General features: G+C 37.1%; 1 protein-coding gene across 2 annotated transcripts in view; it reads left to right on the top strand.

The window, feature by feature from the left end:
• LOC5573743 overlaps nt 1–19,758 on the top strand; it is a 79,729-nt gene that overhangs the window by 19,236 nt on the left and 40,735 nt on the right. For both annotated transcript variants that reach the window (XM_021852199.1, XM_001654721.2), the window contains exon 2: nt 210–621. In XM_021852199.1, the coding sequence (XP_021707891.1) occupies nt 504–621 (118 nt within the window). In that variant the 5' untranslated portion in view covers nt 210–503. The remainder of the gene's footprint in view (nt 1–209; nt 622–19,758) is intronic.

Below are 19,758 nucleotides of genomic sequence, written 5' to 3'. Positions count from 1 at the left end.
ATGCATTTGAAATTAGGCTAAAGAGTTGGATAAGTACGTTGGCAGTAAATGCTAATGAGCGATGCGTTGTCTGTGTTAATTGACAATTTGGATATGGATAGGTTCATGAATGGGTTCCATGTTTATGGTGTTATCACTTGATTTGCTTCTAAGGGACTTGTAAGTAGTGAATGTGAACCACCAACAATGTCTAAAGTGTCTTTTTTCAGGATGAATCAATGAGGGTGAGAAAGCGAAGAAAAGTGTTCCATAAAGAGATAATCTGTTAGTGCGTGGTGAAAAGTGCCGTGATTTACGAAATGGAGAAATGCTGGTAAATATGTGAAGATTTAGAACCAAACAGCACTACAGTAGTGGCAGGCAGGCAGGAAGGCAGACAGGCAGCAGCAGAGAAAGTCTGTCTGGGTATTGGTCGGAGACTTGAACGCCATCGAGCTACAACAGGCGACAAACGTCACGATTTAGCCTCGGGCTGGTGCTGCAGGTCAGGTGGAAAGAGGAACATGAGCTTGCGGAACTCGATTGGGCTGAGTATTGTAATTTTCCTGGTACTGCTCGCCACCGAAAAATGCCACTCTGCAAATACGGATGAGTTAACTGGCCAGTCGGAGAGAGAAGTTGGTAAGTAGCATAAGCAAAAGCACTTGAGTTACAATTATTGATTATGTTGCCTACGTCCTGTGAGCACTGAAGATTGATTGAGTTGCTGAACTGAAAATAATCGCCGTATTGGGCATGTTGCTTACGTAAACTTTGACCTCTTATTTTATCCGATCACATTTTTTAGTTCTATCTTAATTTTTCCCGTGGCAATAGAAGCCTTTATTAGTCTTATTTCAAACATTACATTAATTTCTTATATCTAGGTGTTCTGCGTTAAGTAACTCTACCATTTCAATTTGGTAACACAAAATTAAGCTTTTATTGACATTTTGTAAACAACATATTGCATTTCATTTGCCGTGTTCAGATTTTTTACAGGTGAGTTGATTTCACCTGCTTTCAATAAACTTATCCTTAATGTATAACGCATCAACCAATTTTTGTCTAAAGTGATTAATAATTTAATTTGACATTTATTGAACATTTCCATGTTTTGATTTTCTGTTGATGAATGAGTAAATACATTTTGTATATTTGTTCCATTTGGTTTGAATGCCATCAATGTGATTTTTGAAAGTTAAATCTTTATCTATTCTACCCGTGTAGAAATCAGAATCCAAAATCATGATTATGCACCCGGATATCACGATTCCAGTGTGTTTTCATCTTATGAAAATACACCATGATTTGGACTCACGAAATCATGAGTTACGACAATCTTAACGCGACACAAGTTGCAGCTGAGTGCCCGAAATCATGCATCATATGCTCGAAAATCATGATTCGCGCATCCGTTTTGGATCTATTTATAATTATGTCAGTCAACCCGATAATATGAAAACAAAAAATACAAAATTTACTAGAGCAAGATTCGAACCAAGAACCTTCAGATTGAGAGCCACGTACTTTACCACAGTACCGTAAAATCGGGTGTAATTGATCAGAAGCGTGAAATTGATCATCGTATCACACGAGTTTATTTATTCGAAATGGAGCACTAATATCAATGTAAGTTGCATTAAATGATCGTTGCTTGTCGTAACTATTGTCGAATTGTGTGTTGTGAAGTTTTTTGCGTTGAAGAATGTTTATTACTATGAAAATAACGTAAAATTTCAAAACCATGCACGGTGCAGTATTGACAAACACCTATGAACTTCTATTTATAAGCAAGGATTTGAACATGGTATAAACCTGAAAGTTTGTGAGGATGCATGAGATATATCCCCAAACCAGATTTCATCACCAAAACTCGAACAAATTGTCATATGGTTGAAATAATTGAATTTATGTTACATATCATTGAATTCCTTAGGAAATTGCATACATTTAGGCGTTTTCCTCGTAATTCTTGAAATTCAACTATTCGTTATTTATATAAATATTGCATTGTTAAGAATTTTACAAGCATATTCGGATTCAGGGAGCTCAAATTTATCATATAGAGTTGTTTTGAAAACTAACAATAATGGCATTGACAAGTGATCAATATCACCCCGAAATGAGATCCTCAGATTTTTTATTTTAGAGGTAGGGCAAGTGTACCATTAGTGGTGCATCTAAGGGAAAACTGCTAAAACACGGTGTTAAGATCATGAAATATATGATTTTAACGTATCATTCGATAGATCTCAAATCCTTCTATCATTCAAATGTATAAAAATCACGATTCATTTGAAATTTCCCTGCAAAAAGCCTTGCACCAAAAGCGATGGAAAATCACCTGATGATAGCGTCGGGAGAAACAGCGATCCGAAAATGAAACACGAACGAATGAAACGCCCGAATGGTTGTTTGTATTTATTCGCAGATTCTGTTTTGATGCCTACGAAAATTCATCGTGCCTCGCGTTTCCGATCGTTGTTCAGCAACATTGGCACCAATAATAGGAACACTGTTACTTTAGTGGAGGTATATTTTAAGGATGGTTCCTTTAGTGGTGCAAACCATTGATTTCTTATGGGACCCTCCACTATGGGTACTGATGCACCACTATAGGTGCAAAGGAGCAAAAAAATTAAGCAAAATAATTGTTTTAAATAGTTTTACGGTTAAATTTCATGAATATTATTAGATTACTTGTATCATTTTCGCATCGTACATAATACAAAAATATCACATAATCATTTATTAGCGCGAAACATGCCAAAACACACTACCTCCACTATTGGAGCTACCTCCACTAAGGGAGCGTTTGCCCTATTTGTTGACACTAAAATGACATTTATTAGAAAATTTCGGTACATAAGTCGATGAGGCTCACCTTCGTACTTGTTTTCCTGCATTTAGTTGTTTGGCATTGTGAACATTATAGAAAAGAGACTAGAAGAACCGTGAAAAATGATCAATTTCACCCGAAATTACGGTACCAATCTATCGCAATGAATGATAGGTGATCGATGCGAATGACTTGAAGCAAAGTGCACCGCTTTGTGTTGTCGCTCTGGATGTTAAGTTTATGAAGAATCATGATTATGGCTCCAGAAACCATGATATCACGACCTAACGAATTTATGAATTTCATGACTTGCAAATCATGGTGTGGGGATCAGATTTTTATCCGTGCAATTGAACCGTCAAACGTGGTTCCAATCGAGCAAAATCAATGAGACTCAAAAAGATGTTATGCAGAAGAGACGATGGATGTGTGTTAGTGAAAACCGATACGTAAGTGACGTCGTTGATAAGCTACGTTTCTTATGACGACTGACAGGATGACACACACACTAAAATATTGTTTGAATGACCTCAATTATTGATAGTCATTGCAAATGTAGTTTATAAACAAAGTCAAAATCCTCTCCGCGTTGAAATGAATTTTATTGTAGAAACTACTGATTCCATGGTAAAATTAAGAACTGCACCAACGATTTTCAACCGACTACATTAATCTGTCCACTCTACCAAAACATAGTCAACATACGTACACAAGAAAATATATTTGGTAAATTTAACCAGAGTTGCAGTATTTATGACTAGAAACATTCTTTATTTGACAAGGTTGGCATTATACTTTTGACTACACTGTGCTGTACGGTGGGGGTCACGGATTGAAAAACTATGTTTTGTAGTGGATGCAACCATGGACATGGACACATTTACTGCACTGCTCAGTGATTTTTACCAGATTGTAGTAAACTTGACAGATTTTTGTTGTCGGTTGAAAATCGTTCTTATTTCTACCATGGATTCGGTAGATTATACAGCAACATTTGTTTGCGTGTAGTATAATCATATTCTCTGGGTGTAAACCCAGTAAACATAAACTCGTATACGATAGCGCATAAGCGTACAAATTTGGAGGCGATATACGTACATGCGCCATAAGGCCGCATGCAATAAGTACGTATATCGCCTCCACATTTGCACTCTTATATCCCATCAAATACGATGGTGTGTTAACTGGGAATTGTCTTTTGTCTTTTCAACTTCCTCCTGAATTACTTCCGACAATATTTTGTAAAAATTTTGTACAGCGCTTTCAATATTTACTTCATTTTTCAAATTGAATTGCCAGTTCACTCTACTTAATTTATACCTTATATTGTCATAGTTAGCCATACTGTTATCAAAAACATACTCATAACCTGAGACGAGACTCGCGGAGACGGTCTTCTTTTTCTGTGATTGTTGAGTTTTTTTTTCTTATTCCACTCTGTGTTTTCATCAATCATACGCCAGCCGTTCAAACCTTCACATCTAAGCAAAAAATCATTGCGTTTCCCTCACACCTAAGCATAAATAGATTTTTGAGTGAAATTCCATGCCAGCAAACGTAGCAGACAATAAAAATGACTAGTCCTGTGTTTAGATTTATCAACATCTTCTCTGCTGGCCGAGGTTTTTTTTATTAACAGTTTATTTTGAATACAATATTTTTCACTTTTCAGCCATAAAAAGCGACGTTTCGTGACAATGGAATCTGGGCTGCATATGACGTTGATATTTTTCCTCTTCGCAAGTCTCTCTCAGCTCATAACTACAGTCGTCGGGAGTGAGGTTACTGTGTAGAAATATAGAATATTCGATCGCTGTGTGGAATACATTTTTCCATAACGGAGAAACAAATTCCCTAACACAAAAATCCTCACATATATTTGTTAGTAGAAAATCTAAGAAACAATTCTGTTGGTTTTTGACATGATTTATTTGGTTGAGTCCTAAAAATGCATTTTTCTCAAACATAAATTGTTTCATTTTCACCAACAATTGGAAGAATAATACTCTCATTATCAAAATATGGAATAAAATCTACATTCCGTTGATTGAAGTCACCATAAATATGAAACGATTTCTTCGACTGCTTTAAAGATCAAATCATACGTCGATTTAGTAGCTTGAAAAATGTGTTGTAATTACTCGAATGTTTCGACGAGCTTGAAATTATACCTATATAGACTGGAAACTGAGTCTATTGGATGGCTCTAGTATGGCGTATAAGTTTGAATATTTGCTACACGGAGAAATATTTTTACCTAATTTTTGAGTTTACTTTACCCAAAATTAAGTATATCGATTATAGTTTTAACCCAAAATCTCTCGGTTTTCTCTTTCTCCCACACGAATATTGTCAAAAATAGAGAGAGCTGCATCTACCCAATGGGGGTACTTAGGCCCAATAAGCCAAATTTGGGTAAATTCAACTTTTCTTATGTTTACATCGAAAGAACTCAATTTTGCGTTAAATCAACCCAAAATTGAGTATATTTTTCTAGTGGAATTAAAGCCAAACTACCTAGTGGGGACCTTGGAAATTTAGCCAAAATTGAGTTATTGGGCTCAACTACGGAATTGCGTTGAAACAACCCAAAATTGAGTTGAATTCCGTCTCCGTGTACCCTTGCCTAGCTGCTTTCTGTTTGCGGTAATGCTAGAAATAGAACGGTCATCTTCACCAACTGATACCCTGTTTAGTGATCCGGTGAGTTTGTTCCATATTATATATTCAATAATTGTTATATGAATTTAGCTTCACGTGATACGAAAGTTGTAATAACTAAACAATTTTGTCTTCAATACTGTATCTTGCCAATCCAATTTACAAAAGAACAAATAGTTCACCGCGCGAAATAAAACCATTTCAATTTTCAACCATTTTAGTTTGGTTTAACACTTCAAAACCCGCGCTAATGGTGAAATAACCTAGCGTTTCGTATCTAGCATCAGCGCGGTGCTTCTGGCGGTGGTCAACCATGCGACAACCAAAAGTCTAATTGCGGATTTGTTTTGTTTTGTTTTTTTCGTTGGAGTTTTTTTTTCTTACTAACACAATAGTTTTAGAAGAAACCGATAACCCTAGATGATTGAGCGAAAAACGACTATAAGTAATACGCGAAACATTATTATTCACACAGGAAATAAACAAATATATTCTCTTTTGAATGCCGGCATTCTAGAGATTAAATTACAGCACCTTAACAACAAATGCCCTGGGTCTATCGCCAACTTTCAGGCGATTCCTGACATTATACCCCACCCAAATCCCAACTCCGTAGTACTTATGAGGGCGTCGCTGAGTCGGTGGCCTCTCATTAAGTAAGTGCTACATCAACAATTCCTTCCCCTATCCCAAGTTACGGTAAAGAAGGGCTTGGCCGGTAATAGCGATGGTCATGCTATTGGTATTCTTGTTCATGATTCAATCAAGGTTCACTCCCCAGCCTTGTTCATGAAAGCAATCTGGATGAGATTATCAAAGAGATACATGAATGTCGCTAGTATCCGATCTACGAAGTATACCGTAACTACGCATACGCAAAACGCTCTTCATGCGATTGAAATTCTGACAATATACCAGAATTTCAGTAGAATAACTTTCTGAAGAAATTGATAGTAGGATATTGATAGTCACTTGAAAGACCTTTCAAGACGACTTTGAACGATCGTTCAATTTTGTCGTCATAAGTAAACAATTTCAGCTTGAAAGATCGCAGCAGGCTGTGCGCGCGGGTGGTTGCGTTTGAAATTTCCTGTTTACGTTTTGTTTCGCTTCCGCGCTATTTCAAGTTCGGCTGGTGAAAAGTTGTTTCGGCTGATGGTGCTATGCCACCCGGCAAATTATGTGAAGACAATTGTGTGATGCTAAAATGTGTTTCGTGATTTAATAAAAAAAATCAAATCTAATAAACATGTCGAAAAGTGAATTTGTAGAAGTGGAAAGCAAGTTTTTCGTGAAGACAGAAGTGATGGACTTCAACCAGTTTGCGTCTTCGAGTACAACATTTTGTTTCCCGATTTATGCGAGTTTTTCTAGGCAGGGTTTCGAAATGTCTGAAGCAAAGTTTGGCGTATTTGTGAGCGTTTTCTTTTTTTTTCCACGGTGCGCGTGGTTCGTATTGATTGAAAGAGGCGCGATCAATTGCTAAAGGATGTTGAAAGAAGAATTTGTTGAGAATTTGTTGAATAGTGTTTTGTTGCTTCGAATGTGTTGTTTGCAGTTGCAGTTGTTGTTAAGCAGTAATCTGGTTTCCATAGTACGACGATGGAAAAACAGGAATATTAACTGGTGAGATCGTTGTGAGCTATATAATCTTTTGAAACCACTAAATACGTGCCAGGGTCGAAAATCTTATTTTGATTCGGGAAGTGTGAACTCATTTCAGATGTCCATTTGGTCGGCGTTAAGTCAGAGTGGACCAAGTACAAAACTTGGGAAATTCGGATTATTCCTTCATTAGATGAGAAATTATCGTACCTCCATATCACTTTGATCAGATTTGATGAATGTTGTAAACTGCGAGAGATATGTAAGAAATTTATTTTCGATGATCAATAAAAATCCATAAAAGTATGCAGTCAGAGTGGACCAAGTGCTTATTACCATAACAGCGAAAACGATCAGCGCGCTGATTAATGCGAGGAAATGAAAGACATTTCAAGTGATTTGTCAATTTTTTCACATCGAATCAGTGTTGTGAAAAACTCAATTTCTCACAACTCACGCTTGAGATTTTTCATGCGTGAGTTGTCAATCATGCAACTCAGCAGTCAAAAAATCACGGATGAGTTGGCTCACCTTTTTAACTCAATGTCTCGTATTTCCACAGTTTACTCACACCCGGCAATAATTTCTTGTTAGTCTGGTAAAATTATGTTAATCCTTTCTAACGTAAACCACAACATTCGGGTTTCACGAGTTTTTGCCGGGTTTTGCGATTGAATCATTTTTTACGGTTTGAGTTGATTGAGTTGATATTTCATCAAAATCTCAAGCGTGAGATTTGCGAAGCAGATCTCTAATGAGTTTGCTCTCACGGGAGAGCGTATTGATTGAGATTTTGAGTGTGAGTCTATCAACACTGCATCGAATGATTCATCTTCTCATCTACCAATAGAAATTCACCTAATTCAATGCATTTGATTTTAATTTTTGACTATTTACCACATTTGGATGGGTGGTCAGAAATTGCAACACTTTCTGTGCAGACAGAGCGGACCAAGTGTCAAAAACCAATAAACTGATTGATTATTGCATTTTTAAGTCGATTTCAGAGTCCGATAGAAGCTTTTAGTAGTTCTATGGTGTCTGAATGGAATGTCCTAGAACCCACTCAGTGGACCAGTATATTTTGGCTGGCATTCAAGATTTTCACTTGGTCCACTCTGACTGATCGTATATTTGAATATTGCTGGTCTTCAATGCCCTGACCCTGCAAAACTTCAATTTTCAAGCTATCGTAATGCCACTGATTTTGGGATTGAAGATATGGATTATTGAAGATTTTACTATTCTGGTTTCTAAAGGTCTTGATAATCTGTTTATCTTAGAGATATGCACTCAGTTTAATCATGCAAGCATCAAATGATTGCTATTTTCCTAGAAATTGTTCAGTCATAGTGAACCAACTCACTGAACGGTGGTCTTTAGCTCAGACATAGTGGACCAAGTGCACATAGTCCTTCAAATAATCGTTCTATTTGAGGTTTGGATTATGATTTTTCATGATTATTACTTCGCATTATGTTGTGCAAAAGTAACACAAAGATGTGTAGAAATATTGATCAAAAATTTTAACGAGTTTGAAAATTACAAAGCGTTAGACTTGAAGTCCATTTTTCTCAAAATATGAAAAATGTTACTTGTCCACTCTGACTTAAGGCTCAAGAATCCATCATTCAATCATCAGCAATCATCAAAAATGAAAAACCAGTTTTTTCGTTCAAATTCAAAGAGATCCTCATGAAAATCTATCATCGCTTAACAGATAGCAAGTGTAATGCAATGATAGATTTTCATGAACATTGCTTCAAATTTGAGCAAAAAAAAACTGGTTTTGAAAATTTGTAAAACGATGATGGTTATTTTTCTCTTAACGCCGACCATTTGATATCTGGGTGTTTTCATGCGGGGCTTACTGTGATGAAAATGACCTCAGAATGTGTGTGTATGAACAGCCATTCTAGAACGTTGGAATTGCAGTAGGGCTATCACCTTCCATCTCCAGGGCTAAAGTTGTTTGCATCTATAGAGATATTTAATGTTATCAATATGCAGACAAATTTCTTCCATAAAAGCACTGCCGGTCAGTGGGCGGTGGATTGTACATACATACATACTAGAGTGGTTCAAAAAATCGTTTTTGCTCCACACCGCTCATTCAATTCTAGATCAAATTCTGAGCGCCCTCTCAAAATTTGAGCTCATTCGGATGAAAACTGTGACTGCACAAGCCCTTCAAAGTTTATATGGGAATTACTATGGGAAAAGCAAGCAATACATTCAATCGGTCATAGTGTTTGCCCATGTGCTGTTGGGGATTAGTGCTACGTTGATACTGTGAGATACATTCATCATGTACAACTTTGCCGAAGACCGTTTTCAAATCGGACACCTCAGTAATTAATTAATGATTTATATACAGTCATCAATTCTTCAGCAGTGCTCATTTAACTTCTGAACAGGCAACATTTCTGCAACTGGCGCGAAAGATAGCACGCACAAGTCATGGCTACTATGTTTTACTGTATATATCCAGTGATGCCTGCAGAACAGTTTAATAATTATAACCAAAGTTTTACAACTCATTCAAAAATCAATAACTAATTACTGGGGCGTCCGATTTCAAAATGGTCTTCGGCAAAGTTGTAACCGGTTATTGTATCTCACAATATCACCGTAGTTCTAATTCCCAAGAGCACATGGGCAAACGCTATGACCGATTGAATGAATTGCTTGCTTTTCCCATAGTAATTCCCATATAAACTTTGAAGGGCTTGTGCAGTCACAGTTTTCATCCGAATGAGCTCAAATTTTGATAGGGCACTCAGAATTTGAACTAGAATCGAATAAGCGGTGTGGAGCAAAAACGATTTTTTGAACCACTCTAATACATACATACATACATACATAAGTAAATAATTTGTGCTTCTTCTCTACAAGAATTTTGAGAAGAATTTCACTATCTTTAAGAATTCCCGGCCAAACGCGACAGTCTCCTTTCATTGCGATTTGGAAGGAAACCTTGATTCCTCTAAATTAACTGACCAACTTTGGCGGTACTCTTTGCGTCCACACTTGAATCAAAGTGCCTGAGCTAGATTTGATGTTCGGATAATTTGTGTAACGCATCGAACTGATAGCTCATTTCGATTATTATCAACATTAACCATTTCACCCTTGGAAGAAAGCGTGCCGTTCGGAGAAACGTCCTTTCTTACATTTTTCTGCCACGTTTGGTGACAGTTTTAAAAAATGGACGTTTCACTATGAAAACATAGACATCAAATCATCTGACATGATTGGCAGTCAGCTGATCAAAAATTCCGGAAAGAGTACATTTTTTCAACACTCGAAAAGAGTACTAAAGAGTATGCTTAGCCTTAAAGCTTCAAATTGTGAAAATGCTTATTTTTAACTAACGTGTTTGTCTTAATTTCCTTTGATAATTTTTGTGTTTTTTAAATCTTAAGTCGTTGCTCACATTAACTTAATTGTCAAAAAAAGAGCAATTTCCAACATTTTGGAAATATTTACAAAATACGTCTTTTTCACCATAATAACATAATTTAACCATAATGCAAACAAATGTCAGAATCACATTCGAAGTCAATTTTCCCACATTCACAGTTAAGCTTGTCTTACTTTTTTATAGTTGATTTCACGTAATTTAATCTAAATTTCATTCGCTTATCCCATAATATGCTTGATTACTATATTGAGCATTGATACTTAGTGAATTATTTATATATTTTTTATGATTACGAATATCACACATATAGCCGTTCAAATTTTGGCAAAATTATAGTCTATCAAATATTTTGTTGGTACTTTAGTAAGAATTTTCTTTATCAAATGTAGAACAATATTTGTTTGTACAGGACACTATTACCGCTAGTCTCTTGTTTCTATATTTAATGAGATATATGAGCTTTTGAAGACATTCTAATCATTTTTGAGCTAATTGTTCCAATCCAATTCAGCTATTATTTAACGATAATAAAAACCTTTTGACAGATACGCGTATTTTGACCTCAACCGTAAGGCTATCTTCAGTGTCGTGTACTCGTAATTCGGGTCTAGTACACGACACTGAAGGTTGAGGTCGAAATACGCGTTTCTGTCAAAGGATGCAAACTAGCGGAATCAAATGGTATAGTACCAAATTTAGATTTTCGTTTATTTATTATTTAACGAAAATCGTAGGATATCCTGTTTTTTATGAGAAACATCTGTTTTTTTTAAAAAAGATTATTTGATTTACTCGGCGATCGTCAGTAATAACTAGAAAAGAGTACACACACAGAGCCCATTTGGCAAAAAGAATAGTACACAAAAAAATTTAGGCAAAAAAGAGTACATGTACTCTAAAAAGAGTACGTCTGGTAACCCTACCGCGGACTCTAACCACTCGGCTAAGGAAAGCCCCAAGCAGGATATCAGTAAGAAATATATATATATATATATATATTGGAAACCGTGGGGTGAAACGGTGTACCGCCAGTTTATCATTGTATTTCAATGATTAGAGGCTTCAGAACATACGGGTTAGTTAGGAAAGTTTGTTGTGTAAATTGAAAGAAAGCTTATGAACCAATAACAAATTTTGACGGAAATGGTCTATTGATAATAAATTACTGTTCCTGGAATAAAAACATTCCATGACGTACAAATTTAGAGAATTCAAGACTTTTCCAGGTTATGCCGGTTTTGGAGGCCATCTTCTTTACAAACCTCTAATAATAGTCAATTTGATAATAAAATATTTCATCAAAATGCAATATCAAATATCGAGGTAAAATTTTCAAATTGAGCTTTGCTCGCTATCAAAACGATAATATTTATCATAAATGAATAACAAAATCGCATGAATTCAATTACTTTGAAAACCTACGATATTCAAATTGAATTAACGTAATGATTTTATTTATGTCATTATGGAGATGTCACAGTTTTTCGGGAAAATACGATTATTTTGCTATCCCAAACGCTTGGAGTACATGTTTTGAAATCATTAAAAAGCACTTACTCCGGAGTGGAAATTTCCAGACATATTTATCAATTACGTTCCGATCGATCAGTTTGTCGTCGCGAATCATGTGCAGAAAACCGACAAGCAGCCAGAGAGTAGCTAAAGCTAGCGCAATTTTATCTACTCAGCTTAGGCTATAGGCAGGGGATGGCTATGAACTTGACTTTGACCACTTGCATCGCTCAAGCAGCCGCACCAAAACAGATCGTGTGGACCTAAACCAAACAAACACCTCTTCTCTTCTCTCTGGCCGTGGGGTGAACCTGTTGAAACCGGTACAAGGCTGCTGCTACAAGCTCACGAAATGCGCCGAACGCCGAGGAGAGAAAGTGGACAAGTCACGATTGGCTTTTGGGGCTTCGAGATCTTGCCATGACAGGACGAGCTCTAGGCTGCCCCTGCTTGTCTGTAAAACCATAGGTGAATGGCACATGTTCGCCGGAGCGTTTACCTAAGTTAGTTGGGCAAACATTTTTGGGCACCTGTGGTGTGTCGTTAGTTATGCATGTTTGTCGATTGAAAAGATGACGTTTTTGGTCGAGTACAAGGCAATGATCGTTCGGTTATGTATAGCATAATTTAATGCGTAAGAGAAAATGGGCATTAGGAGTGATTTGTGTAGTAATTATGTATTATGCAATCGAATAAATTGTTTGATGCTGAAAAATGGAACTACTTTTAATATTAGTTCATTCGTTACCCTAGCAAAGGCGAATAACAACTGCAGCCCATAGCAATAATAGGTTACATTATTATGAATTCGTTTTGTTATATTTTGTTATCAATAGAAATACTCTTGATATTAACTAATTTTGAGCTATAAATTCTAGGATGCCATTGACGAGTGAATGACGTCAAATGGTCATGATCATGCATCGGTTATCATGTGCAATTGATTTTTTTTTAGAAATTTATATTATCATTATTAACAATGTGAAGCAAGGTTTTTAAGGTACAGAAAAAACTTTAATGATTATAACTAGTAGACCGGCAAACTTCATCTTGCCATCAAGTAAATTGTTGAAAAATGCCGTGAAACCCCCCATAGAAAATAGCAGATTAGTTTTCTCCCATTCTTTCGAATATTCAAGTGAATTTCCTTGCTATTTTGTTCCTTATCCAAAATTATAATACACGTGTTTTAAGATTTTTTGATTAAGGTGACCATTTCCAAAATAGAATGACCAGAAAAATCACGATTTTCCTAAGTTAAAAATGAAAATAACTTCTGAACCGCTGGACCGATTTATAATTTTCTTGGATAAAATGAAAGCTAAAGATTTTGACTTTTCAAAAAAAAAAAATCAAATTTCATAAAAATTGTTTTTTACATGAAAACAAAAATCAAAAATCTCCGTTTTTCGTGTTTTGAAGACCTCGGGACCAAAGGGGCTATTGCTGTTCTCATTTTTTCTCGAAAATTCAGAAAATTTTACGTTTACTGTCAAATTTTCAGCGATGTTTGTTTTTTAGTTTTTGAGATATATTTTAATTTAATAAAAAATCAGTCATTTTTTATCGGCGCACACTGTAGGTCTTCTTCTTCTTTTTGGCATTTCGTCCCAACTGGGACAAAGCCTGCTTCTCAGATTGGTGTTCTTATGAGCACTTCCACAGTTATTAACTGAGAGCTTTCTTTGCCGAATGACCATTTTTGCATGTGTATATCGTGTGACAGGTATGGAGATACTTTATGCCCTGGGAATCGAGAAAATTTCCTTTACGAAAAGATCCTCGACCAGCGGGATTCAAACCCACGACCCTCAACATGGTCATGCTGAATAGCTGTGCGTTTACTGCTACGGCTATCTGGGCCCCTACACACTGTAGGTCTCAGCGCATCAAATATCTTATTTAAAAAAATAATCATAACTTTTGAACAGCTCAACCGATTTCCAATCTATTTTTATGGAATGGAAGCTTAAGATTTCAACTTTTCAGAAAAAAATGTTTTACATGTAAAAATATATAAAATATTTAGTTTTATATTTTTCTGAAAAGTTGGAATCCTATGCTTTTATTCCATAAAATAATGTTGGAAATCGGTTGAGCTGTTCAAAAGTTATGATTTTTTTAAATAAAAAAATTAAAGCGCTGAGACCGAGAGTTGCGAAAGCGCAATCTTTAACCACCATTTGAAAGTAAAAGTTAATATAAATTTAATAACGGCGCCGGCCACGTCCTTGCGGTCATTGGGGAAAGGAAGGATTATGAGTATGACATCCATTGTTTCGAGATCATCTCTGCATCTCCATGGTTGTCACAGAAAGGAATATATTGATGGGGAGGGTTCCAAAGCTGCATTATCAGAATTCAATTTGGCAAGCTATGCGATTCATGCAGTCTTGAGCTTGAGTTTGACCAATAGCCCGTGGTTGCTACTCCAGTGTCGCCAGATTAGCTGCACTGACACAAGGAACCAATCAGATGACCTTTTGGGCTAACAGACACCCTCAGTGTATAGGTGATGGTGATCTTCTATTTGCATATAACAATGACGCCTGCCACGTCAGAATGCCGACCAATGAGGGGATGGGGAGGAATTGATGATGCATTTAAAACTGGCCCCACAGTAGACCGGATATATCCCTACCAGGCATTGCTGAATTCGCTCTCATTTGATTTTGAAGCACGAAGCAAGCGAAGAAAAATATCCCATCTGATCTACGCGGTCGATACTATCGTATGCCGCCTTGACATCGATGAAAAGGTGATGCATTGGGACCTGGTATTCACGGCATTTTTGGAGGATTTGCCGTACAGTAAAGATCTGGTCCGTTATCGAGCGGCCGTCAACGAAGCCAGCTTGATAACTTCCCACGAAATCGTTTTCTACAGGTGACAGACGACGGAAGATGATCTGGGATAATACTTTGTAGGCCGCATTTAGAATGGTGATCGCTCGAAAGTTCTCAAATCTAACTTGTCGCCTTTCTTGTAGATGGGGCACATTACCCCTTCCTTCCATTCCTTCGGTAGCTGTTCTATTTCCCAGATTGTGCCTATCAGCCGGTGCAGACAAATGGCCTGCTTCTCCGGGGTTATGGTTCTCAAAGTGGGGCTGGTTGGTTTCCATCGCCTGTAGTACTAGCGAAGGCACTTCCTCCGTTGTCCCGTTCTTCATTGTCTGTGCTCTCAGCGCCATTCAGGTGTTCGTCGAAGTGTTGCTTTCACCTTTCGATCACCTCACGCTCGTCCGTCAAAATGCTCCCATCCTTATCTCTGCACATCTCGGCTCGCAGCACGAGACGTTGCGGGATGCGTAGAGCTTCTGATAGAACTTACGTGTTTCTTGAGACCAGCACTGCTGTTCCATCTCCTCACACTCCGTCTCCTCCAGGCGGCGTTTTATTTTCTCCCGAAAGAGGCGGGTCTGCTGTTGACGTTTCCGTTTATAACGTTCCACGTTCTGACGGGTCCCTTGCAGATTATGGAGGAGAACCAATCGTTTCGTCGACTCGGTCCCACGTACCTGACATTGCTCTCAAAATAATTAAAACAAAAACCACATAGATATTTACGAAAGTTTACAAATATTATTTGTTTTCAAAAATGTTGCCAAAAACGGATTCATTTTGTTGCCAAAATCGGAGGGTGCCAAAAATGGAGCATACCAAAAACGGAGCATGCCAAAAACGGAATCTCACTGTATTTGGTTTTTTGATTTAGTTCGGTTGGCAAGAAATAAGTATTTTTTTATGAAAATCTTATTTTTCTCGGTTTGAAGCAGTTTCAAAATCCATAAGCATAGTATTATGTTAAGGTTTATATAACGTAGAGTAATCATACCAAATTTCAATCTAATCCGTGCACTATAGTTATATCAATTTTTGTGATTTTGTATGTTTTGTGACATGAAATCATTGGGGTCATTTTGACCCACTTCCCCCTAATATAAAAATTCAAAATTTTGCAAAACATCTTCTTTTATATAGAAGAACAATATCTGAAAATTTCAGCCTGATCGGAGATGATAAATACAACTTCCCTTGGAAAGGAGGTTGCGGTTCTCGCGAACTGACTCTTAGATGAAATCAAAAAAACTTCATAAAACTATACACGCTTAAATCTTTCAAATACAAAATACAGTATGTAGTCAAAAGCGATGGATGCCAGTACTTGTTTTAAAAATATAAAAATTGCAACATTTCCATTTTCAAACGAAATTTTTAATAAATATCAAAACAACCGATCAATGTTACGCCGGATAACGGTACTTAAAATTTAAGAACTGTTAGGTACATCACAGGAACGATTAGTAGGTATCAAGTTGAAAAGCCATGTATTGCCGTTGCCTTGGCCTCTGTTGAGTAGCGTCGTAGATACCTGTTTGCAAATTTCCAGACTCTCCACCACATCCAATTTCCAAGGCGAAGAAACATTTCGCATTTTTTTATATCCGCCGTCGTAATTATATGACCCTCTGAAAAAACATGTTCTGTTACCTTAGATTTGAAATCGTAAGTTATCCTCTTGTCTATCGTCTTCTAAGCATTTTTTTATTTCTTACATCGAGAGACCGCTTTGTTTGACCAACCTTGCTGCAATGAGGACAACTGATTTTGTAAACACCAGCCTTGTTCAGTGTGTTTACCGGATCCTTTCTGGTTATCTCTGCTGTAAATCACCAACTCGATTCCGAAATTCCTTAGCTTTGGATGGAGCTGTTTGCTGATGTGCCAGTTGTATGTGATGGAGACTCTCTTCATGGGTTTGGTGATAGCGGTGAATGTCGTCAAAGCACTAAGAATATGCTGTCTTTCCTTTTTGCCGATGATGGCTTTTGTCGTCCTTTTGTTATATCCGTTGATCTTTGCCGCCGTGTCGTAGATATATTCTAGTTCCTTGGTCTTTCCGTCTTCGCTGAGGGGTAGCGTCTGCATCCTGTGTATGCTGTAACGAAAAAAAAAAAACAACAACAAGTAACAAGTAGATAAAAAAAAACGGTTGTTTTCCATCCCGCTCCTCCTCGTGGGTGAACGCGATATCCTTGTGTACGCTCTTGATTGTATCAAAAATTTCGCTTGATGACGCTGAAAATGTCGTCGACGTATCTCCACCATTTATCCGGTAGTACTCCTTGTTTCGTTAAATTTTACTCAAAGTTCGCACAAAAATGGGGAGATAGGGTTTCCCATGTGGGCTCCTTTCATTTGCTAATAGAAATTTCCTCTAAATTGAATGTAGTTCTCGTCCATGCACAATCTTGCCATTCTCATGTGTGTCCTGATCTTTCCTTTCCATGCTGCATCCGTCCTTTTGGGTAATAGCCAGGCCTCGATAAGATTTAGGGAATCCTTTACTGAAATACTGTGGAAAATAGCCGCTACGTCAAAAGAAACCATCATCTCGTCATCCACGATGTGTCCTGACTCTACTGGTTTCATTAGCCCGAATTTCAATAGTCATTGAAGATGATTGTTCAATCCGGGAATTTGCATTCAGAGTTATTGACTTCGGGGTAATGGTACATTCGTTGTAGTGGCTTTTGGGGGGATGGCATTCGGGATAATGGAATTCGGAGCATTGGGATAGAATACCAAACGTCAAACTTTATTTCCGAACTACTTAGATTCGACCAAATGTTCTCGCGATGAAATGTTCGTTCGACCAAACGTACTTTGGACTAAACTTAATTCGACTAAATTTCATTCGACCAAATGTCTTTGAACCAATTGGGTCCTAAAATGTTTAACCTTCGGGATGTCGCGCTGTTGTACTTTGTACTACAGTTGTGATTTATATGCTATCATTTTGCAACAAAGATATCTATCGACACCAAACCAAAATGTATTCCTCAAGAATTTTCTTTAAAACAATACTCGGCAGTTTTTATTTACAGTATGGCCCTTTATAATACGGTAAAATAAAAAAAATGTACATGGAAGTCGCATAATAATGAACGCACTATATACGGTTCGAATAAACCACAGTTTGCAATCGATATATCTCAAAATCCAAATAATATAGAAACTTTGGGTCTTTAGTAAAGTTGTTCTGGAGGTAAAGCGCTATCTGATGGTACCTCATTTATTTCGGAATTTGACCGCTAGGTGGCACTAGTGTGCATGGAAGTTTTACTTTTGTTTTACAGATATTTCAGGATGCTGACCATTTAGAAGGATGGTGTTTTCAGCAAAGTTGTTTAGTAAGTTAAGGACTATTATTGTACGAGCTAGTTGATTCAAAAATTTGCCACTAGGCGGCGCTAGTGAGCATGAAACTTTTGTTTGCAGATATCTCAGGAGCCTGATTACTTAGAATGATGGTGTCTTTGGCAAAGTAGTTCAGTGGCTCAAGGGCTATCATTATTTGAGCCAAGAATTAGGATATTTTGCCACCAGGCGGCGCTTATGAGCTTAAAGTTGTTGTTATGTGGATACTACAGGATCTTGACTTTTTAGACAGACACCTTCGGCAAAGTTGTTTAGAAGCTCAGAGACTATCATTATTTTACAAAATCTCGAACTTTAAGGATTAAACAAAGAAATAATTTGAGCTACTGAACAATTCTGCCGAAGACGCCATCTTTCTAAGTGATCAGGCTCCTGAGATATTTGCGAAACAAATGTTTTATGCTCACTAGCGCCGCCTAGTGGCAAAATTTTGAATAAACTAGCTCGAACAATAATAGTCCTTAACTTACTAAACAACTTTGCTGAAGACGCCATCTTTCTAAGTGGTCAGGATCCAGAGATCTGCGAAACATAAGTTACATGCTCACTAGCGCCGCCTAGTGGCAAAATCCCGAATTTCTTGGCTAAAACAATGATAGCCCTTGAGCTACTGAACAATTTTGCCGAAGACATCATCTTTCTAAGTGGTCAGAATCCTGGTATATTCGCAACACCAACGGTGTTGTAAACTTTGCTTTAAAAATTGGGTCCATAAATGAAACTTGACACTTTTGATCATGTTTGACGTTTGCTTAATCGACAAAAACACCACAGGGCTTTTAGTTTTAACACTGGGATTGTTCCTTTCTGACATTTCGGAAGGGACACGGAAAGCAAAATACACCCAAAATTTGAGTTTAAGCCAAGGAGTGTGACAAAATTTAAAAAAAATGTTTTTTGGACTTAAACAAAAGAAAAACATTAAAAAATTGAGTAAACATGTGTTTTTGGCCTAAACTTAAGCGTTTGGCACTAAAATTGGGACATGCCTTTAGGACCCTATTGTCATAGATTCTTCATGACTAAACATATGTATAGGTATTCTTTTAAAAACAATTACACGGAAAAAAATCCGTTGCCGGAATCATGAACAAAAAGTTATGAAATCATAAAACTTTATGTTTCATAATATCATGACTATAAGTCATGAAACCATGGCTATTAATCAAGAACTTGTGTGCTCAGGGCAAAGACAAATTAAAGACCTCCATGTCCCTTGCAGTTGCCCAAAATTTTATGGCTCATAAGGTAATCTAGAATGCCGTGAAAAGTGTACTGCGATCTGTCAAACTTGGGTACCTTTTGTACTACCGAGGGACGAAATGCAGTACTAGAAGTGGTACCCAATCTGAGCCCGAGTGTGACGGACCTGCTCAGGGCGTTACATAAATCCAACTGTCACTTTTTTAATTTAAGTCAACACGTTTTATGCGATCGGTAGTGTTTTGTACAGTGAAATTATTAATAAGTTCATGTTATTTGTTTACCTATGACAAATATATTGGGATCAT

This window comes from Aedes aegypti, chromosome 3, assembly GCF_002204515.2.
Source record: "Aedes aegypti strain LVP_AGWG chromosome 3, AaegL5.0 Primary Assembly, whole genome shotgun sequence".
NCBI classification, from domain to species: Eukaryota; Metazoa; Arthropoda; class Insecta; order Diptera; family Culicidae; genus Aedes; species Aedes aegypti.
This window is presented reverse-complemented; position numbering and strand designations above follow the sequence as displayed.